This window comes from Athene cunicularia, assembly GCF_003259725.1.
Source record: "Athene cunicularia isolate RWA chromosome 1 unlocalized genomic scaffold, athCun1 chr1_part2, whole genome shotgun sequence".
Classification (NCBI taxonomy): domain Eukaryota; kingdom Metazoa; phylum Chordata; class Aves; order Strigiformes; family Strigidae; genus Athene; species Athene cunicularia.
The window spans coordinates 43,911,524-43,935,499 of record NW_020799092.1 but is presented as its reverse complement, the minus strand read 5'-3'; the positions used below and the strand labels follow the sequence as shown (position 1 = coordinate 43,935,499).

Genomic DNA, 23,976 nt, shown 5'->3' with positions numbered 1-23,976 from the left:
CCCCCCCCCCCCCCCCCCCAAAAATGACAAAAGAACTCCCCAAAATATATATGTAAAAGAATGGTGAAGTGCTGGGGGCTGAGGGGCTGAGGGAAGAGGTAATGCATGGAGAAAGAACAAAAGACTGAAAGAGGTTGGTTCAAAGCAGTGTACTGACCTTTTGAAAAGATTAAAAATACTTTTTATTTTAACATACATTATTTTCCCTCTTTCATTATTTATATTATTTGTTTTTAATATTACAAAAATTTAAAATCACATCCTGGCTTATCTTTGGCCTGCAGCGTACATCCCTTCCTATAGTTTAAGGTTTGTGTTTTAGGAGTATAGGTCTGCTATAGTACAAGAAGGAGATTTAACAACCAGTTGGAGTGGAAAGGTGCTAAAGTCTGTGTCAGCAGAACGTCAAAACCAGTTGAGGATGGTGTACGCCACTGGGGACTGGCATTAGTCTTTTATGTTGGATTAGGAATATGCATTGGAATTGCTTATCCTGTCTGCCTGGTTCATGTCTTGGAGCAGTGTTGGTGCCCGTGAAGCAACTTGTCCTTCTCAAGTAACCCTAAACCAGATGATGTGCTCTGGAAGTATCTCGGTGTGCTCCAGCTGTTAGGGGTTGCCAGCCCATGGGACAGCCTGTCCCATAGTGCAAATGTGAATCTGTAATAGTGACCTAGTACCCGTCTCCTGAGCACCAGACTGGATAGGTGCCTTCCCACTGCTAAACTGATCTCAACATGGAGATGACAAAACAAGATTGTTTCAAAGCAGATAAAACCATCTCTTCCTAATACAGAGCATGCCTGCTCCTAGCATGATTTAATGGGTTGTTTTATATTTCTCCATTTACAAGAGGAGCTGTGGGGGAGTAGGCTCATAAATTGTGCCCAGCGAATATCCTTGCCTTCCTGTTGTAGCGTAGTATAGGAGAGAATTTGGGCATAAAGATGAAAAATGAATAATAAGAGTATAGATTTGACTTGTATATTGAATTCCTGTTTCCCTGTGTTAGTATATTTAGCATGTTAAAAGTCTGGTTTTTAGTGTTTGGATAGCAGTGTGTTATCTTCAGATGCAGGGTGAATGTATAAGATATCTAGGATTGCAATTTTTTTTAGATTTCTCTGCTTTTCTGTAATGCGCAGGAATGGTGATAGACGAAAATACTGTAATGAAGATACATCAAGATGATGATTATATTTTTGCTTTTTTCTGCTTAAACAATCAGTTAAGTTTGTCAAAGCTATCCTGGAAGATTAGGGGATGGGGAAGCAGTAAGTAGGTTTCCCTGGTGGTATGGTAACCTGTGAATGCATTACCTCAGTGTCTTGAAAATTATATGTTTGATTTGCTTATAGTTACAGTCTTAGGAAAGTGGATTAAAAAAAGTGTTCATAGCTGGGGCATGATAGCATTCTTTCACAGTGCAATGAAAAATAATGCTCATTATTTACCTGTGGATATTTGCAAATGATAGATACCAGTGTGATAATTGCAGTACTAAAATATGTGAATCTTTGTGTTCTAGGCTGACCTGTCTTTGTACAATGAGTTCAGATCTTGGAAGGATGAGCCTACTATGGACAGAAATTGTCCTTTCTTGGACAAAATTTATCGGGAAGATATTTTTCCATGTTTAACTTTCTCAAAAAGTGAGGTAATGGAAATAGTCTAAATGTGATCACTGATGCTCTTCCCTTAAATATGTTACATGAAGCCATATGAACTTCATATGATGTTTAGCCATTTTTGTTTCATTACAGTGTGACAGTTTACAGTCAAGTGCTGAAGTATCAAATTGTTCATTTCTTCTTCACTATTATGCTTTTCCAGATAGTGCCTTTTTAGGTCTATTCCTTCAGTTGTTACTCCTGTCTGGCAACATCTGATGTTTGTAGGAATGGATAGTGTTTTTTTTCCTGATATCTCAAAGATAATGTTTTGTAGAAATAGTTGGCTCTTGCTTATATAGGGTGCAGTAAAGACTAATGTATTTAATTTTGTGGACCAGTTTTTCTCTCATATCAGAGCAGGCTACAAGCACAGTCTGGGTGTTTTCATGAAGAGAGGTTTGAGTTACAGGAATTAGACCTTGGGTTTTGATATGATTCAACAGGGGCAGTTTAGGAATATGGTTTTAGATTAAAAGAATTATGAGACTTTTTCCTTGTGTTATTCCCACACACTCTCCCATACAGAGGAAAGACTGGAGTTTTACCCATCTTGGGAACCGATTCTAGCTCCAACTGCTTTACTTAGGTTTTGTTCTTAAGCAGCATTTACAGGCTGTAGTGATAGCAATCTCTAAAAGAAAGGGACCATATTCTTAGGTCTTTATTAACATAAGAATAACAAATTTTAAAGCCCTCAGGCTTGATTTCCACCCCTCCAGTAAAATTAAACACCTCACATGGAAACAGCTATGTTTTCTTCATAATGTTTATCTGTTGTTTTCATGTGGTGTTACGTTCTTTGCCTATGCTTTTCATTTGCTGTTACTTGTTGGCCATAAGCATGCATGATCTTTTAGTTAATTGTATACCAGTTCATTATGGTTGGTGTACAGCATCATACAAACCTCTCCCTCTAAAAAGTTTACTTGGTTATTATGGGAATTAAATTGCTTCTTCAGTCTGTGTAAGTAGGCTGTCCTGTTGTCTTTCCCAGCAACTTAATTTTGTTTTTTTTCTGCTTCAGTGGTGATATAATTACTGTAGATTTGTATTTCCTCTTAAGTAAAGAATTAGGCTTCTAGCACTTGTCAATTATATCAGTTATTGTTTCCAGATGCTGTGCATAGTGACCAACTTCTGTTTTCACTTGAATATTGATAAACTAGTGTGCAGGAAACCAAACAATAAGCTACACACTTACTGCGTTTCTGAATAATTGGAAATGCAGTTATTGGAATGACTGAAGGATTGCATTAACTCTCAGTAGCCTCTTGTGTATGTGTAGTGTTTTGCTTTTGAGAGATGGCAGAGAAATAGTATTTCATATGAACTACTTCGAATATTTTAAGGACAGAACATTCATTTTAAAGTACAATAGAAGAAAATCTTTATTACTTGGTAGGAAGGAACTTTGTCACAGAATTACTTCTCTAATAACGTAAATTGCATCTTCTTTTAAATCAGGTAATGGCTGTTGTCCATACTTAAACAGTAGGCTTGGGCAAGTGTTAAGTCCAATCAAGCAAAATGAGCATATTTCTAGTGTCTTAAGATTGTGTGTTTATAAAGAATTAACATTCTGAGCAAAGTTGCACCTTTTGTCATGAAGATGATGTTTTAACTAGACTAGTGTTTGAAAGTTGCAACTGGCTTTTCTATATATTGTTGGCTTTGTTTGAAAACTTTTCTAAAGCTACATTTGGCTGAAAAACAGTGACATATGGTGTTTTGCAAGATAAGGATTATTTGCATCTTTTTGTGTTTCTATAGAACACAAAATTAAGCAGTTTCTTTAAATGAACAAAGTTTGTGCTGTATCCAGTCTGACAAGAATACTCCATGTACAAATGTATGTGCTGTTTGGGCTTATGAGGAATGACTGAAAATACAGTTAGGATTTTAAACATGCTTGACTATATTCATGGCTGTAAAGGCAGTTATCTTGCCTCAGGAAGGGCAGTGTTATTTGGAGGGCAGAATTTAAGCAGGAGCCTGGAAATGGGACCTCTTGCTCATGCTGAAAGCAAAATCTAATTTGTAATTGAATTTCTGTTTGAGCTGATTTTTGTCGGTGTTCCTAACTTTACAGAAGAAGAAATATGTCACTGATTTGAGGCAATGGATAACATGGAGCTGTTTTTAACTGCTTTCTAAATTTCTCTTGCAGTTGGCCTCAGCTGTTCTGGAAGCTGTTGAAAACAACACTCTGAGCATTGAACCTGTTGGCTTGCAACCTGTTCGATTTGTGAAAGCTTCTGCAGTTGAATGTGGGGGACCAAAGTATGTTAAGCTAACAGAGGGGGAATCTTGACTCATTTGAGATAACTTTTGGATTGAGAAAACTGCTATCAACTGATCACCTCAGTCAAATTTGTGTATCTTAAGCTTTATTTCGTAAAATCTAAGACTTCAAGACTTTGCAGTTACAAAATTTTATGGGGGAAAGTAAGCAACTAATGAATTAAACTTTAGAAAAGACTAATATAGAACAAGACTTTTAAGACAAATTCCCATTTTGGGAGAGCTGTTTCATTCACTTCTTTGATGAAGACCATTCTGATACTTAAAACACATGCTTTTGAACCTAGGAGCAATCACCTGGAAAGCATAAAACAAACAGGTATTGAAGTAGTACAAGCTGAATATGGGACATCTGGAGTGGCATAAGAAATTTAGAACATACATAGCATACTGACAAAGGTAGCTGATGGATTTGAGAGGAGATTATAGAGTAAATCCTCTGAATTTGAGCAGGAAGAATGTAATGAAGCAGGGGTGAAGGTGAGTTTGAATCTAAAGCAGGAACTATGCTTGAATGAAGAAGGTTATTAGAAATTTTGGAATGGTCCTAGAGGAATCTGAATCATGACTTGTTATCAGGTACTGATACTGACATTAAAGTTAGGTGGGAGGGACTTGCCTGAGGCACTGGGGCTTTGATGAATAAAGGAAGGGATATGTGGTGTGCTTTAGTATTGTATGTCAGGGTTAAGCAGGCAAGGTCAGTGTTAATCTGGAGCCTTCCAAATCTTGAGAAAGCCTTGACTTTTCTGTTGGAGATACTTTGGATAAGTTGACAATTCTTTCCATAGTATTTGTTTTGACAGAGCTCAGTTTTGTGATGGAAAACTTGCATCAAAATGTTTTCATCTGACTCATAAGATTTTTGGGGGGCTTTTTATTGCTATTGTTTTTTAATTCTTCTTCTTCTGTTATTGAGCGGAAGAGAAAAAACATCTAACACTTCCAGATTTTTTACTTTCTCTTTAAAGAAGCTGTAGAAAATGAAAATTGTGTTCTATGACTTAGTCTTTGATCCTTTCTAGTCTACAAAATTCAAGCATTCATATATTCTTCAGCTATCTCCTGTTACTAGAAGACATACTCTTTGAGCTATAACAGCCCCTCATCAGGAGGGCCCACCACCAATAATGGAGCTTCTCAGGGGGTGGTGATTTCAAGTCCAAGATACACCACTGAGCTCTGTTCCATGAATGCAATAGAGAATCAGGACAGCCAGAAGCTACTGAAACCAGTCACGTGTCATTAAAGAGCTGTTGGCAAACTGAGGTTCAAGCCACTTCTCAATGTCTTGTTGACATGATGAAATATTTACTCAAAACCGGGAGACTCAATTGCATCATTCAGAAGTCTCGTGAGACTCTTAACCTATTTTCTCCAGTGTAAGATAAATTTTTGATTAGAATTTATGTAATCCTTAAATAGTTAGGTAGGTATAGATTAACATTTTGAGACAACAGTGCACAAATTGTAATGTAGTTACTTTAGGTTATCAAAAGGCCAGGCATACTCCTTTCTTCCTTTTCCCACTGTCATGTAGCAACAGAAACTTTTGTGGTGTTGCTTGTAGATAAGTAATAGGTAAGGAATATGCAGTATTTAAGGCTAATTTGACAGCAAATGTGCTTTGCCTTATATAGGATTACTGGCATTGAATGGGAAACGGGTGTTCCAGTTTTCACTGAATCAGAGTAGTAGTGTCACATTTTTTTTTATTTTTATACAGTCCAAAGCACTATTTTTATTGAAGCCATGTTCTTATATAGGAAACATAATATAGACAAACTGTAAATAAAAAATAACAACTAGACTCATGTTTTTAAAGGATTTTATTGTACAGTTGCCTGGGGGATGGGGGAGCAGTTGCATAAAATAGTGGGCAATAGCCCAACAGCAAAATAAGGAGTGGAGAGCAGAGGGCTTTGATAATAGTGAAGAAAGGTTAGGTTCTTGATATACAGAAATTTATTTAATGGTGCCTGTGATGGTGTGTAGTAAGTGCTGCCTTAATGAAAGACAGATGGGTTTTCCTACAGGATTTGAATAATTATCCCCATGGGGAACAAATTGCTAAACTGCATGTGCGCTATACAGGGCAGAACTGTGTCAGCAGCAGTAACTGCCATGCCAGCATTGAACCTGATGTGATGGAAGATAACATATAGAAGGTAATTCCATAGCCAGAAGGAAAGAAGGGCTTTATTTTCCTAGCATTGAAAGTCTGTCTGTCTTCTCACAAAAGCTTGACTGAAATTGTGATCAGCTTGCTTGAGCTACTGTTGTGGTTTAACCCAGCTGGCACCTAAGCACCATACAGCTGCTCCCTCACTCCTCCCCCCCACAGTGGGATGGGGAGGAGAAGAATTTGAAAAAACAGGTGAAGCTTGTGAGTTAAGAAAAATTTCATAATTGAAATAAAATAAAATATAATTTTAATGAAAAGGAAGATAACAAAAAGAGAAATAAAAGGTGAGAAAGACAAATTGATCCACAATGCAATTGTTCACCACCTGCTGACTGATGCCCAGCCAGTCCCTGAGCAGCAAGCAGTCAGCCCCTCCTGGCCAACTCCCCCCAGTTTATACACTGAGCATGATGCCCTATGGTATGAAATATCCCTTTGGCTAGTTTGGGTCAGCTGTCTTGGGCATGTTCCCTCACAGCTTCTTGTGCACCTGCTTGCGGAGGGCATGGGAAACTGAAATATCCTTGACTTAGCATAAGCACTACTTAACAACAACTAAAACATCAGTGTGTTAACGACATTATGCTCACACTGAATCTAAAACACAGCACTGTACTACCTACTAGGGAGAAAATTAACTCTATCCCAGCTGAAACCAGGACAGCTAGTACAGGATTTCTTGGATCAATGGACTGCTGTCAGTCCTCATAAATTGCTGTGGGAAATCATATACGCTATTCCATTTTCTCCTGTGGACCAGCTGCAGGCTATTTGAAAGGGCATCTGAGCCACTGTTTAGAACCACAGAAGCTTAGTAATTTTTGTCTCACTTTTGAAAGGTTGTTTGTTCTTGGACTCTCTAATTTTGTGAGGTAGAAATGGAAGGGAGGAGAGCCAGCAGCTTTTAAAATCAGTGAAACAGTAGATGCCATGACAACCCAGTTCATCTAAGATGCTGCAGTATAGAAAATCCAGATAAATTCCTGGTTTATTACATTTATTAAAATTGTATTAATAGCAATTTCTTCAAGAGATTCAAACCACCTTTCTCTAAAGACTTCTGAAGGAAATTTTAAAAAATTCTTTGCCTTTTCCTGAATTGTTTTCTGGGAATACCCATTTCTTTGTTCCTGAATACCACATATACACCAGAAGTAAATTTGATTTTATAATCACTTTTTGTAACGGTAGTGGAAAGAAATATTGCCGGACAGCCTGTTTTTTCATTGTCCCAAATTATTTTGTGCTCTGAATATAAAATACAACTTCGGGCATAAATGCAAAGCTGGTCTTAGAACACATCTGAGAGAGGCTTCAGAGAATTGACTGCTATTCTGTAGGGCTGATTTTTTGATGATGAGATACATCATCAGGTAGAAACTTTAAAAAATGTTTAAATGTTGTCATCAACTGATAATTTAAACAATGTATATTTCACATTTGAAGGGTTAAAAGAAATCCCACTGTTTCAGAGTTGTCAAGCCAATTTGAATTAGTGAATATGGAAGGACATGACCAGAGCTGAACACTTTTAAAATCAGTAATGCATCATGATGCACTGGTATTGAAACAAAATAAGTCCATGTGGAACTAAAATAATTGACAACACAGTGTAATAATTGCAGCTTATAAAATGAAGGCAGAATATCTGTGCCAGTGTGAAGCAATTACATTAACACCTTAAACACATGCAGGTATTCAGACATTAATGTCAGATTTGTTTATTTAATCTTGCAAACTTTGTTTTGTAGGAAATGTGCTCTCAGTGGACAAAGTAAGTCATGCAAGCATAGAATCAAATTGGGAGATTCAAGCAGTTACTACTACATTTCTCCTTTCTGTCGTTACAGGGTAAGTAGACTTACTGTGATTTCATTTTGAGTAGTAGTTAGTTATTTTTTCAATACCATTATACAAAATTATATTAACCACCGTTATTTTTTATGTGCATTCAGATCACCTCTGTGTGTAACTTCTTTACATATATTCGATACATCCAGCAAGGACTGTTGAAGCAGCAAGATGGTGAGTAGGAAATTTTATTTGGCATAATAAATAAAAGTTTACATAGTGCATGTGCCTAAAACTTGCTATTTTTACACAGTAGTAGTGTCCTGACATTACAGGAAAGCTCTCTGTTGATAGTCATTGTTGTAATTATGAGAATTTGGTGATATTCCACCCTCCAATAAAGTTCTTTTAACAACAAATTAAAAAGCAGTGATTTTTAGTCCATCTAAAAAGCCTTACATTATTCAGTAAGAAATGTTACGAAAAATTCTGTAATGAGAGGAATTAGTCACAGTTTTTCCAAACAGTATTAAAAAAAATCAAGTCTCTTTCACAGAATATGGAGATATTTTAAACCAAAAAAACCTCAGTTTGGTTTGATCGGGGCCATTTTTAATTCTTTCACGTGGTGTTTTGGTGCGTCTTCTCATTTTCTGCATTGAGGATTCAGACAGCAGTTCTTGTCAGACTTATCTTTCAGGGAGAAATGGCAAGGTTGACAATATTTTAGGTTAAATTGTAAAAAATAAACAGGAAATCATACTGTAATTATTCATCTGAGTGCAGCTGAGAAATGAGGCCCTGGTCATTGCTGCTGCGTGGCAAGGTCTCTTGTTTAGGGCCCTAGGGAAATCTGTTTTTACTGCCATTGCCTCAGGCTATGTTTGTTAGTTAGTTGTTTGGGTTCTTTTTCCCCCTGTCATTGTTACTTGGTCACTGTGTTCCTGTCAGAATAGGATATCCAACAACTGCCTATTTAAACTCTGCTCAGTAGTTTGGGCATTGGCTTAACTCTCCTATTCAGTGTCAGTATGCCCATATAAAAGAAAATGGTTATGGAAGTACATGCACTGTACACCCAGTTAGTTAATTCTGGAATTTAAAAATACATTGCAGTTATTGGTCTTCATTTGCAAGACTAGTTTACCTGTTGATCACTATAAAAGATTATTTGATTGTGTTTAAACTGTATACAATTGATTTAATTGTATTTCCTGTCCAGGTTTAAAAATATTGCCCAACGACCTTGATTCCAAGTTTTTTTTGAAACAGACCATATCACTTAGGCTCCTGAAAATGTGTTATATAAGTTTTAGTTTGGTTTATAGTTAAATGGCTTTTACTTTGACCAAAAGGACCTATGTATTTTCATTTAGAATTTGTTTACTTTGCTATTGAGATAAAGAGATTAAGTTAGTATTTTCTTCATCACATAATGAAATATTTTCAGCATTATCATAATTAGTTATTCTTCACAAGAAGTTTAAAAAAACCCTTGACCTTCGTGTTTCAGCTGTCACCTTTACCATTAAAAACATAGAATTTGCATTTGCAACTTGATGCAAATATTTCTACAGTACTTTTACAAGAATGTGGGCACTCACAATAATTGTCTGTGCAATGCATTGCATGTATTTCTACTCATCCACCATATAATTTTTGAGACAGAGGTCACTTTTACAAAAGTGGTTTTTGAAATATGCTAGGGAAGACAGTGTACTTGTTGCTCAGGTTAATAATCTTTGTAGTCATTCTACACCATGATCTTGACTGCATGGCAATTATTTTTGTCCTGAATAATTACATAGTCAATAATTTTCATTTGTCTTGCTGTGGCGTCTGGAAGCTTAAGGTATGTGCTAGGTTCATCAAGTTTAGCAAAATACAGATGAAACTTAAAAAAGAAGTCTTTCCTCCCTAGTTTGTTGCTGGCAGATTACTGGGAGGAAGAAAGATTACAAATGGAAAAACGATAACAAAATTACAGATTCTGTGATGAAACTATTATTATCTTGTTATCCAACACGTTCTACTTGTAGTCTTTTAATTTTAAAGAAAGTGAGTTAAGGGGTAGGGCAGTTAAAATGAGAAACTGCGTTAATTGAAGCTGATAAGTACTGATGTATTTTTGTTCCACAATTTAAAAAGAAATAATCTGAAATGTGGGGAATTTTTTATAGGACCATCATTTAGAATTTTGAGAATAAATACTTCAATAAATTTTGTCACAACAAGCACAAATAGCCCTCTCGTATATTAATTCTGATTTTTCCTAGATGTTTGTAACTTCTGAATTTCCCCTAAACTGATGCACAGTGAGGCAGCCTGTGTACATCGTTTGAAATAAAATACAAATTCAGTATGTTTAATGATATTTCTGTCTTTTTTTAGTGGATCAGATGTTCTGGGAAGTTATGCAGCTGAGAAGAGAGATGTCACTAGCAAAACTTGGCTATTACAAGGAAGAGCTCTAAATCTTTTTACTCTTGAGCATGCATGAACTTCATTGAATATACATAACTAAAATCGCTGAATCTCTTTTTGTCACTTGATATTTATTTCCACAAAGTGGGTCCAGATCCTTCTCCTTTTGCAGATTGCACTAAGAAGTACTGTGATTGTTTTAAACTGACCTATGCTGTATATGCGTACATATAATACTTAGTTCAACAAATGTGGTAAGCACTTGCAGGTGTATTAGTGAGTGTAATTAACATTTAAAAACAAAACTGATTAAAGTGTTAGTCTGAAGCAGTGTCTGTCTTCTATTCTTCGTGATGCAAAATGATGTTAACCTCCCTGATAAGTCATTTCATAATGTAAAACTGAGATGTTTTTATGAAGAGGTAATAAATGCCTGATGTTTTCTTCATTGTAGTGTTTAGATACATGCGTCTAGCTCTCTAGGCACATATGCCAGTACATGCTAGGAGACAGCTAGGAGAATGTGGAATTCTTTGAAGTGCTGCTTTCCTGTTGTTTTTGTTTTTTTTTTTTTCATTTTTAAAACAATGTAAGAAGAGAAACATATATAATAAGACTCAACAGCATAATAAATCTGGGTATCAGTTCTCTCTAAAGTATTGTGCTTTTCAGACATCAAGGAACAATAAAATTACCTTGGTCACTCTGGTTAGAAATTGGTCCTGACCCCCATCTGACTGCTAAAAACTTTCTCTTCCCCTCTAATTTTCTTTCATTAGAATTTTAAAATTTAATTTCTTCTGCTTTTTTAGGATTTCCAGTTTCCAGTGTTTTATACATCAGTTTCCCACAGTTGTCCTTGAAAGTGAAAAATACCCGTTATGTGATTTCTTGAACACAGTGATGATGATTTCCATATAAAGTTACCACTTTCTACACACACACACACACACACACACACACACACACACACACACACACAAATTGCTACAAAGAGAACCCATGGCTTCTTAAGGAAGATGGTTTATCTGTTCAGGTGCTGCTTGGGCACTTCAAGTTCAAGTAGTACTTTTTCCCTGGGCATAGTCTAAGATGGAAGTAGACAGTTGATTAGGTTACAAGGAACCTAGCTGTGGGTAGGTGGTAGACTTGCTGCGTAAAAGCCCTTTTGGAAAAACACTATGTCTTGATCATGACAACCATTTATCAATTGCAGATAAGCACTTAAAGCACTGGCAGGTAAACTGGCAAACATTAGAAGTAAAGGCAAGTTTATATACATAGCTGGTTCTTTACCTAAAAGTGTCTTGGTGGATCCGGATTTCTTTTGTTTAATGCAGAACAAAAATAACACACTTCCCTGTCTTACTAGAACATTCTCTATTTTTACAAAAGCAAATAGAATGAGCAGTGAAATTTGATGCCATGCTTGTGTTGCTTGCATGATTATGTGCCTGAAAACACTTTGCAAGCATTGGCTTTGACCAGGCATTTCAATGTTAAGATTAAAACGAACACTTGGGCCTAAATATTTTACTAGTAGTGGAGTATGTCCAGCCTGGGCTATTTCAATACTGATGAAACATTTTTATCAATCTCCTGTCATGGGGTACTAGTTTCTACTGCAGAAACCTGGAAGAATTCTACCTTCAACTGTTAAAAGCTTTTTATTATTTCACTAATGCTAAGGAAGTCTGGTTTTACTCGCTCTTAGAAAACTGTATGTATTGGCATTGTTTTATGTTAGGCTCATAAATGCTTCCTTAAATGATTGTTAATCCTTAGTTTACGTAATGAAATCAAACCGTTTCCAGGATTAGCTAACAGTAGGAAAATGATAGCTGGTAGCTGCTGCTACTCTTAATTTAATAATCCTTTACAAGTGTTGCTCATTCAAGCAGAGAGAAGGGTCCTTTCTATACATGACAGTGTCCAAACATGAATAGTATCTGAAGTTTGTTATGCTGATATGATTTTCTTGTACATAGGGTACATCTTTGAGGTCCCTAGTATCTCAGTGGTAATGACTAGCTCAATTACATCGACATCTTGTGAATACCAACTTACTTCTGTTGTCAAGTCCCTTCCCTGAAATTCTTTTCTATATTTTAAATATAATCTTTAATATATCATGATACAATATATCATGAGAAGCCTGTGTCACTGTGAGTGCCTGGGGCTTGTAAAAATGGCACAACAGCTGCTTGTCTGATGAATTTAACTACTTCAGGAAATGGTCTTATTTCAGACTTCTTGACTTCATTGAAGCTTTTGTTCATAACCAAATGCCTCTTACAGATGCCTACTCAAAACATTTGAATATTTTTCTCCTCTTTGCTTTAGGGATGACAGAACAGGGGCAATTTTCAGTGCACAAAGATCAATTGAAGAGTGAAATAGGGTTTCCTACTAGCCTCAAAAGACCTTTGTTCAATGTTCAGCTTTCCCCTATGTTTTTCAGTGTTACCTTAGACAAACAGGTTAATCTGTAATTTAGTTTTGTTAATCATAATGTAGAAATTCTGCTCTCTATAATCAAACTGCTGTGATAAAACAGATTTTTTTTGTTGGATAGTCGACACTCAGCTTATTCAATGGGATAGTACATACGGCAAAACTGGTGATGGCTTTCCTCTTGCATTTTTGATTGCTGTTGCTTTCATCAGTAGTGTTAATTACATGTGTGAAAGTACAGAGACAAGATAAGTAATTTTTATTGCTGCATTTTTTGCGCATGTGTAATTATGGTTAGTACTGGGACCAAAGGTCCTTGAAACGAGGACATTAGACATACTGAATGGAAGAATGCACATCGCCACCATCTTGCCTCAAAAGCCTTGTCAGATTCTCCTTTATGTATAACAGTAGAGTTTAAGTATAGCCCTGGCTGTAGTTATGGAGGAATGAAATCAGCTGGGACAAAGTCATTGAAACCTGCAACAATAACTGATGTGTTCCTTGGCATGTTTATAATCATCTGGAAGAGAGACGGTGCATTTTTCTCAGTGGGACTCTTCAAGCAGCAGGAAAGCAAAGCATCTTCTACTGGCTTTACATGGATGTGGTGGGAGAAAATGAGGCCTTGCAGCAGTTCTTTGAAGGTAAGAGTCTATTATTAAGAGAGTCTTAACAATTTTTGGTGACAGCAAAGATACAGTAATTGGGGTTAATTGAAAAAGAAATGAGAAAGAAAAAGCCCCGAAACCCAAAGCTCTATTTACACAAAGCTATCATGTAAGGTGACACCAGAATGAAATAGTACAAATGGTACAGACACAGCGTAGTGTCTTTTCCTTTGTGCTTCGGCCAGAGAAGACCAAAGGGAAGGTGGACCCAGCAGAGCCTGCAGTACCACTGTGGTAATTGCCAGGAAGGAAAACCCAGAGGTGGCTAAGGTCTTCTTGCAGTTTATCGCTTCTGAAATCTCAGTGATTTTCATGAGGTTAGAGAGCTCCCTCCCTTCTCTCTAGTAACATGTCAGGTTGAAGAGGGGTTTCTTTCCCCTAATGCTCTTTGGAAACGGCCTGATTAGAATTGGTAAAATGGTATTCGTGGCAGTATCCTAGGGATCCTGAAGCTTCTCAGAAGTTAAAACTTGGATTTATTTTGTCTTTTGGCTGGGATCTGTCCTGACTTTTCCCCGAAGGCATTTTACATTCAGGTGGGTCCCGTTAACCCTTCTCCTCCCACACAATTTACTGTCTAATAGACTCCATAATAAAACTGCATTTCACAAGCACTGCCATAATGTGATTCAAAATGGCTATTCAAAAGCTTATGTATTTTTTACTTTTTTATTTTTTACAAAACCTTTCTCTTTCTCCAGTTCGCACTGTAGTTTTCTTGGTTTAAATATTAACCTTTCTATTCCAAGCTTATTTCTGTATTTGTTTTCCTTCTATTATTTGTGCAAGTCTTCATGTGATACTGATCTCAAAGTAACTTGGAAAACGACCTTTTCTGTTTTGGATAATGTGAACAATTTTTATTTCCCTGCTTTTAATTTCCATTATGCTTATTTAAAGATTAAGGAAATAAAAGATTCTTCAGCATTGATCAAGAAAATGTATTTAAACCAAGAAATTTAAATCAGTGAACCACAAGCTAGGGTTGCTAGCCAGCAAACACATTGTTCATAGATGTTAGGAAATTCATACCATGTTTCTTAAATTCACTTTAAGTCATGGAGATCAAAAATTAACACACTTTCTTGGCTTTGCTTTGCTTTCAGCAACATGTTTGTTTTTATCAACCTGTTTGTTCAAGTACTGCATTGCATAGCTATTAAATACTCAAAATATTGTTGGATATAAATTATAGAAAGCTCTTTTTTTTTTTTTTTTTTTTTTTTTTTTTTCTTTCTAGGGAGTATGAGTTAGGCTCTGTTGGCTTTTGTGATAGTGATACCTTGACAGTGGAAGTTACCAGAGTTTTTACCCGTATGAGCTCTTCAACTAGAATTACTAATTGTAATTTCAGAATTACATTCAGTAATTTAACCCTTATTAGAAAGTACTTGGTAGAACGTCTGTCTGGGGCGGAGTGAGGGAGAGAAGCCTTGTCGATTCCATTTAATTGCAGGAAAAATGAAACATCTTGGGAGGTTATGTTCCTTCAGTAATGTGTGGTTCTGCTGCGTAGTGCTACAGTATGACTAAAGGTCTGCTAATGCCATGCAGCATGCAGGGATGCTGTTAGTGGCTGAATTTCATTGTCTGGACACTGGGATTAGGTATGTGTCAAGGCTACAAGAGCGAGTTGTCTTTTCAGCATGCAGTAGCTAGGCTCCTCTTGCTGTTAAACCATAGGTAAATCTAAAAGTTAGGGAGCTAGCTGATTAAAAACTGCTCTCTTCAAGCAGGGGTTAGTTTCACTGAATGTCAGGCCAGCTTTAACTGATGGCCTCTCGAGTTTAGCACTACATCTTGTGCGTTAGCTTTATAATACCATGTCATGAGGCAAGAGCAATAATCTGCTTGTGCTAATTTGGTAGTCTCTGAGATTAGTCATAGTAGCACTAGAACATTGTCTTTCAAGGCTACAAAAAAAGCTGAGTCCTGCAATACCAAGTGGAGAATGCCGCTGCTGAGGAAGACTCTCTGCTTTGTCAGTGGTTCAGTTTTGTCTCCCAAAAGCGTCAGCTGGCAGCTAAGCACCTTTATAGATCTGTTTTTGTAAGATTATTTGAAATTTGTGAGCAAAAAGGATCCCATTTTCCCCATTTTGTTAGTTCTTTACAGTGCTGCTTTTTTTTTGACCCTCATTAGTAAGAAAAACTTACATTTGCAATATTGAGAGGGGACAGTCTGAAAAAGGAGTTTTTTCAAGGAAAATGAGATAATGTTTGTTTTCCTGCCGATCACTTTTTTCAATAGTTAATAGACCTTTTAGATTAGATAGGACTCTGGGATCTGACCTTGGCTTTTTTTTTGTTTAAGTATATGTATTTTCTCTTGTGTGGCTGTTCTGGGAAGTTCTTGTCTTTCCTGTTTCATTTCACTCCCACACTAAAGATTTAATTTTTGATAGAAGTTTCTTCTATGATTTGTTTAAATTATTATTTTTAATTAAAACATTTGTATATTAGAATCAGTTACTTCCTATTTGTCAAGGGAAGGTCAGAGCTCCTGATCAGCTCTTGTGCCTGCCCGCGTGTAGCAGAGCAACCTATTCTTGCTGACATTATCAGTGGGTTGGGAAGCGTGAATGAAGGCTGACATAGTTATGCTGTTAAACTCGGTCCTCTTTTTTTTGTTGTTGTTGGAAGGTACGTTGAGGTGTCTAAACTGTGTGTTTGGTCTTATTGCTCTCTGTGGTCTAAAGAGTCTCTTAGTGGAATCTCCACTTCTCGGTATACTCATGCTTCTGCATGGATAACACAATATAGTTTAGAGCTCTTGGTAAATAAATTAAGCAACAGAACAAACATGCCACTAAACACAAAACTCTTGAAACCCAAAGGTGTCTCATACCATTTAAGGATGACAGATTGAAATGGGAATAAGAGATTAAATGACAAATTTAAAATATTAACTGTAAGATTTGTTCCTCTCGCAAATGTTCCTTTGGGGAAAATCCATCTTTCCTGACACAAGCTCACTTCTTAACACGTAGAGTAATATATATGATGTTGAATAACCTAGACTGTGATGCATCTTGGCTGGCTGCAGTTCTTCCATCTACAGCTGTTTTGTCCTTAACCCTTTCCTGGCTGCAGTGTGCTTGAGGTTCATGTCCATAGCTCTGCTGGCTCAGCAGCTTTTATCAATGACTCCATGTCTATTCCAATCAAAATGAACTGGATTATCTTGAACAGTTTAATTAATGACAAGTACTTGGAGCCCTTTAGCATGAAAGAAGTTAAGGAACTATAAGCACCATAAGTAATACTTACCTTAGCGTAAGTTAATGATGTTCAGCTGGACTTTCCACTGAGCCTGTACATTGGAGCTCATGAAGTGCTGAGGCCTGTTTTAGTGGTGAAGTATCTTCAGATGAAAATCAGTTGATAATTCTCAAGCGTAAACATTTCCCTCAAGTTGCAAGGGTTTGTAGCAAGCATTAATTTTTCCTCTGAGCAAGCAGCTATTGCTGAGCACTGACTGTGTGCTGTGTGCCATTGTTACATCTCAAGCTGTATTTAAGGGTTGTTCCCCATACAGAGCAGCTGATGTTTCAACACTAACCTTACAACAAATAGCTGGACTTGGTTGGGAACTTTCTGGAATCCTTTTTTAATGTCAGGAAATAATCAGTTTAATATTGTCAATTCTAGAAGATTGACAGAGTATTTTATTGGTTATGGACTGAATTTATGTTTGCAGAAAGAGCACCGCAGTAGCCTGGTTGTTTGGGCACTCCTTTAGAATGTGATGGCTGTGGTTCAAGCGAAATTCACAACAGCATGTGACTTTCTCTGAAATAGTTGCTCTGTTAAAGACATAAAACTTACAGCAAGGAATCTCTGGTTCTCTGTCCCTCACCCTTCACTTTGCATTTAGGTATTACTGAAAAGGAGGTAACTGGTTTAAATGCAGATGTATATAAGGCACTACATGGAAGTATTAATCAGGACAGGTTTTTCAGGGATTGAGACTCTTGGTTCCAGGACTATAGAGTGAAGCTCAGGAGCCAGGTGATGAGAGCCTCTTGGCTGGAGGAAAGGAGGGGATGTCTGCCAAATAGCCATACATGAAGTAAGCAACTGCCAGATTAGGAGGCTGGATTTCAGGCTACTCCTTGGGGGCCTGAGGCTAGGAAAAGGGACAGGCTAAGTGAAAATGGACAGGGAGACGGAAGCCAGTGGTAGAACTGATGGTTTTAGACATCAGATTGAAGGAGACTCAACAACAGACTAGCAAGTTTATGGATAAATGGGAAAAATAGTCATGTGCTACCTATGACTGCAGTCTCTGTTCTGCAAACAGCTGTGTGTGAAACCCCAACCACAGTACTGCCTTGGCCTTTCATCTTCATCAGTTCCTTGGGTAGCTGGCAATCCTCTGCACAGTGACCCTAAAGTTGAATGTGTTACCCAGTGCAGATTCTTCCCAGGGATGTCTGGACACATTGCAGCATGGAGTGTGGACTGGGAGCAGAGATCCCTGAGTGCAAGCAGTTAGTCAAGGCTGCTGACTCCACATAACCTCCTACAGCTCAGCCAGACGCATGGTTCTGCGCAGCAAGCTGCAGGTTTCGGGGGGGGGCGGGCAGGGGCTCTCAGCAGAGCTTGTCCCACAGCAAGCACACAGTTCTCTGCTCTTGAAGCCACCTATAACTTCCAGGCGAGCTGTATCCATTAAGTACTACCTGTGATCAGTTGGCTCTGAAATGGATGCCACCATTTAAAATAAATGGGCAGGCAAATGTACTGTCTCTTCTGTGCACCTGTATCGCAAACTTTCATTCGTGGTGGCCTGTCTTCTTCCTGGTGTGCTTCCTTCCTCTCACAGCACAAAATTACTTATTCCTTCCTCCTCCTCCTATCCATTGAACTCTTTATGCAAAGTGGAGAGATTAAGAGAGAATGATACATACTGCTGTTGTCATCACTTAGCAACAGACCTGATCTCTGGATTGTGGGGTGCCCATTTGACTGGTATCTGCACTTAAAAGAGCGTGTCTCTGACCTTAGTCAAAATAAGGAATTCGTGGTTTTGTGCTACAGGAAAAACACTTTGTATCTGACCTCTGCCCTCACGTTAACAACAAAATTATAGCATTCTGCCTGAAGGCCAGGCAATTTGAACAGGAGGAATGGGGTGGGGTGGTAAATGGAGTAGAAGGTGACCGAATCATTTTTGTGTGGACTGCATTAGCAAAAGGAGAAGTGTTTGAGATTCAGGGGGTAATATCCTAAATTCAGATATGAAGAACAAGAAGATGAGAATTCAACAAGTTTGAGGGAGACTGCTAAGGAAAGCTTTGTACTCTCAAACTGGTTTTGTGAAGTGCTTTGCTGCTACTTCAAGACTTTCCATGTTACAGTTTTGCTGAGGCAAGTTACGTATCCCGCACCTATTGAATCTGTTCTTCTCTGATGTGTGGAGGACAGGTTTGTAATACAATGGCAGTACATTGGGATGCAAGGAGCTATCAGTAGCACACCTGCAAGTTGCTATCTCACAGTGAAAGGCTTCCAAAATTAAGTCTGCAGCAGTGATAAGCAAACAATGCCTAGGTAATCTGTGATCACAAAGCAACTCCGGAGATGTTTATTAGCAATGTGAATTTATGTATTGAGAGACACATGAGGGAATTCCTGTGCAAGGTGGTAGAAGTGGATTTTTAGATGCTACTCGCAGTTAAGTAATGTCTAAACACTGGATTAAGAAAGAACCATGTTAGAGACATCAGGAAAACACAGAAGAAATTTTATGGTATGACTTTGTACCATGCACGCGTTTGATGCTAGTACAGTGAGAAGACAGTAAAAGCACCAAAGGCAGTTTCTGTTCCTGTGCTCAGTGACAGCGACTAACCTTTTGTGTTCTGCCACTTCGCTGCAGAGCTGCGGGGCAATGGCCGGTGCGGGCCGCGGGGGCAGAGCCACACGCAGCAACCCTGCCTCTCTGGGGAGAGAGAGCAGCAACTTCAACCTCCTTATCTTGTTTGCTTTCTGACCGGCCACACCCGTGTTTACGGAAGGCTTGCTGGAGAGGTGGGGAGCCTGCAAATCAGGTCTGCTGGTTTGGCTTTTTTAGAGAGTTCCGTCAGACTTTCTACGAAGTTGCCAGCAATTCCAGAGACTTTATAATCGTAAAATCTGATTATGGCTTTCAGTTAGCAAGCAACAAAGGACAAAGTACTCAACCTTTCCATTCATTAATATGAATACAATGTTAGTTGGCTGGAGTTTTGGGGAGAATAAAAGGAAGCCACTAGTCAAACATTTCTAAAGCTTTATTTGTGCTTTCTTTAAGCTCAGGATGGTGGATTTTTAAACTGAGTGTTTCAGAAACTCACTTGCAGTACCAATGCAGAAAGCTGAACCGAGACAATGTTTGAGCTTTGACCCCATCACCTGTTTTGATCCCAGCGTAAAAGAGTATGAAGTCATCTTCAAACCCTCTTTTTCCAGTTGCAGACAGGGGCCCTTCATCCTCTTGCTGTACTAATTCAGCGAAGCCTTAATGTCATGCATGAACTGGTGTTTCCCTGGTGCTGCTCTGCCATCTTCATCTTACCCTGCACATCCTCAGTTTACTTTGTATTTCTTGCCATCCTTCCTCCCAGAGTGACTAAACCGGAACATGACTCACCTGTTACACACAAGACTGGACAGATTTGATTTTCCTTTGTGTAGGAGAGTGGGCAGCGTTACTTAGTCTGAATTACTGCCTCTGAATTCTACCCTTAATTTCTTTTTGGTATTTTTAATTTTAGGGCAAGATGTCCATGGAGCCTTGGAGAATCCCATGGTGGATACAAGTATGTTGGAAGAATTCATCAGTAGTGATGCAGAGTTTGGAACTTTGTAAGTATTACAGCAATATGCACTTCTTCTCTTTAGCAGCATCTCTTAATTTGTTTTCATTAATGCCATGATAAAATCTGAATGCAGCATTCAGACCTGAAATCTGAGTTTCAAGAGGACTGTGGCTCTCTTGATATTGTTACTTGAAGCTGTAGAAGATTTAGAAAAAATAATTACAGACAGTAGTGGAAATCTGGTTGTCTTGTTCAACAATTGAATGAATGATAATGAAGTCTGGGATAGTTCAAAACTGCTGTGCTAATCGTGACATTAAATGCAAAGCTATTATTTTAACATTCCTTTAAGTGCTGTTTTAGCGTTTATGTACAGAATAAGTGAGACTAATGTATAATAAATTGAGAGAATAATGTAAACCTCCCAGTTTGAGGGAAGCAGGGCTACTGTTTTCATCCTAATGCTTCATTAAGAACAGAGAAACTGTCCATTAATCTCTTCTAACTTTAAGCGATACAAAGGATCCGCAATGCAAAGGGTCATGGTCAAGGGTGGAAAGTTATGCAGCATACAGCTATAAAAGACTTCCAACCCAAATCTTTCATCCAGACACTGTCAGATGACTGTTGTTCAGTGCAAAATATTATTAATGGGCTGACATTTGCACCTGCCAAGAAGCAGAGCAAGGGAGATGTTTTAAAAATAATTAAACATGGGATTTTTCATTCTGGACAGACTCAGCAGCACACGTATTTACTTCCAGTGGGCTAAATAGGCTTCTACCTACTGTAAATCATGAATAATCTCTCTGCCCATGCTATAAAAGAAGAATGAATAGGTTTTTGTATATTAATATACATAATCTTTTTTAGAGTGACTAAACATGTTTCAGATTAAACAGATTGACTCCTCTATGACAACTTTTATAAAGCAAACATAGCAGAAATATGGAGAGATAGACACACATGCATGCTATTATGTAGCTTAGGTGTGTTAGAAATTATAGTTTATTGCTACGAAGTATTTATGTGAAAGAAAACAGTTTGTAAAGCTACTATGGCTTTGGAGGCTCAACAGGATTTTACACTGATACTACAGTCATACTTCATTAATTATAGGATTAAGGAGAGCATTTACTGAATCATTAGATCTCTAAAACTATGAAGTATTTGTCTGTATTGCATAAGCAGAATAGCATCTCATACAGGAACTTCCCAGAACATGTCAAAAGAGAAAAAAATTAAAAGCCTCTGTAGATATATAAAATGTAGATTAACATAATGGCACATGCAATACTGAACGCAAAGTGCAATGAAAAGGATGTGGGCTACCACCAAGGTCTTGGGCTGCATCTGGAAGGGTCCATTAAAGATTGTCTTGAATCAGACAGGTTGTTGGCATTACATTTATTCTCCTCTTATACCACATGTGAAGCACCATGTGATTTCTTCATCTTTTCCTACACCAGTAGCTTACTCTTGAGTGGTGAAAGGAGAAAAAGGGTTGCCATGTCCTGTCCTAATGAGGCATTTAATTGATATACTGTGTCTGTAGTACAGAATCATTAAAGCTACAGAATATTTTTTTTCTCAAAAAGCACAACACCAGTTTCAGTACAGTTCTAACCTGGAGACATATCCCTACTAGCTCTGTACTTATTATGAATATTTTCTTTCTCTGAGAAAGTGTCTGTCTCTGTATTTTACTGTAATACTCTTAACTTAAAACAGAAATCGAGTGCCCAAAGCAGTGTTTGAAACCAGGAACATGAACCAAAAATACTTTGATGGATGTATTCTTTTAAATTTTCAAGGCACATTAGGAATTCAGCAGCTATGGATCAAATATCCCACAGAAAAAAAATAATTAAAATATTTACTAATTCTCTACTTTATTCAAAGTTGAAAACAATGGAGCAGTAGACACTGTATAAAAGCATCAGAAAATTTGTTTTGAAGTAAATTAATGATTATTTTAATGTGGAATTTTCAAATTTATTTTTTTAAAAGTAATCATAAAGTTGAAGGTAACCCAAAATGCATGGTTGTGCATGTGGCATGTTAAAAAACTGTAGCAATACCATGATGAAATATGGAAGAACATGTCAAAAGTAATAGGTTGTGACCAAAAATGAAACTGTTCTCTCTCATGCCATTCAAATGCAGAAATACAAAATCTGAAGTAGAAACCATAGAATGAAAACCAGGTGATGGAAATTTTCCACTGATGCTTGAAAATATTTGCTGTGTACATGGGAAGACATGTGTTTTCTGAATACGAGGGTACCGCTTTAAGCAATTTTATTTTATTCAAAATTCTGCCAGAACACTGGGCCTGAGTAAAGGAGGTGTGCCTCACTAAGCTTCTGTCATCCTTCCTCTGCTCTAGCATTTTTAGCCTAACATGCATCTTAAGCACCTGTCTTTCAGGTAGTGATTCAGAGCACTGTTTGAATACATGAAAGGGTTAAAAATCCATTTCTTGAACCTCCATCTATTCCTAATGTAATAGAGGAACCCTCTGTAGTTCCTTTAAATGGCAGCAAGATGGCATAGGATTTTCTCTCTCTTAACCTGCTTTGAAAGCACCCTCATGGACTGAAAAACTTGAAATAAAACAGGAAAGATGTGACAGAACTGTGTCCTCAGCTAACTGGAGACAGAAGCATGGCTCTCTGTAGCGGTCTGCTGTTCGTTTAGGATGCTCCTATTTTCAATGCAGAAGGAATGAAGGGGGTTTGCTATGTAGTGTGGGAACATCTGCTTGTTGCTGTGGGCTACTTGTGAAGGACTTGGCCTGGCTTAATGGTGTAGTTTCAGATCTCACTTTAAGAGACCAATCGTTTACAGTGTCTAATAGGAGATAAATCCCCTGCAATTCAGGAGGAGACAGTCAGTGACCTGCTGCATCACACAGACACACACAAGTCCATGGGACCGGATGGGATACACCCGAGGGTGCTGAAGGAGCTGGCTGGGGTGCTCGCCAAGCCGCTTTCCACCATTTACCAGCAGTCCTGGCTGACCGGGGAGGTCCCAACAGATTTGGAATTGGCCAATGTGACACCCATATATAAGAAGGGTCAGAAGGATGATCTGGGAAACTACAGGCCTGTCAGCTTGACTTCGGTGCCCAGGAAGCTGATGGAGCAGCTCATCCTGAGTGCCATCACACAACACATGTGGGACAACCAGATGCTCAGGCCCAGTCAGCATGGGTTTATGAAAGGCAGGTCCTGTCTGACAAACCTGATCTCCTTCTACAACAGGGCAACCTGCTTATTGGATGAGGGAAAGGCTGAGGATGTTGTCTAGCTTGACTTTAGCAAGGCCTTTGACACCGTTTCCCACAGTATTCTCCTGGCAAAACTGGCTGCTCGAAGCTTGGATGGGCACACGCTTTGCTGGGTAAAAAACTGTCTGGATGGCCGGGCCCAAAGAGTTGTGGTGAACAGAGTTAAATCCAGTTGGCAACCAGTCACGAGTGGTGTCCCCCAGGGCTCAGTGTTGGGGCCACTCCTGTTTAACATCTTTATTGATGATCTGGACGAGGGGATCGAGTGCCCCCTCAGTCAGTTTGCAGGTGACACCAAGTTGGGTGGGAGTGTTGATCTGCTCGAGGGCAGGGAGGCTCTGCAGAGAGACCTGGACAGGCTGGAGCCATGGGCTGAG

The 23,976-nt window shown here is 38.3% G+C and overlaps 2 protein-coding genes across 4 annotated transcripts in view; both read left to right on the top strand.

The window, feature by feature from the left end:
• RAB3IP (RAB3A interacting protein) overlaps nucleotides 1–10,704 on the top strand; it is a 38,079-nt gene extending 27,375 nt beyond the window's left edge. For all 3 annotated transcript variants that reach the window (XM_026867942.1, XM_026867943.1, XM_026867941.1), the window contains 5 exons: nucleotides 1,529–1,657; nucleotides 3,841–3,953; nucleotides 7,911–8,010; nucleotides 8,115–8,184; nucleotides 10,342–10,704. In XM_026867942.1, coding sequence (XP_026723743.1) covers nucleotides 1,529–1,657; nucleotides 3,841–3,953; nucleotides 7,911–8,010; nucleotides 8,115–8,184; nucleotides 10,342–10,424 — 495 coding nt within the window. In that variant the 3' untranslated portion in view covers nucleotides 10,425–10,704. The remainder of the gene's footprint in view (nucleotides 1–1,528; nucleotides 1,658–3,840; nucleotides 3,954–7,910; nucleotides 8,011–8,114; nucleotides 8,185–10,341) is intronic.
• A 2,725-nt stretch (nucleotides 10,705–13,429) lies between these two features.
• Nucleotides 13,430–23,976, top strand: part of MYRFL (myelin regulatory factor like) — a 46,110-nt gene continuing 35,563 nt past the window's right edge. Inside the window, exons 1-2 of the mRNA XM_026865151.1 lie at nucleotides 13,430–13,475; nucleotides 20,260–20,350. Coding sequence (XP_026720952.1) covers nucleotides 13,430–13,475; nucleotides 20,260–20,350 — 137 coding nt within the window. The remainder of the gene's footprint in view (nucleotides 13,476–20,259; nucleotides 20,351–23,976) is intronic.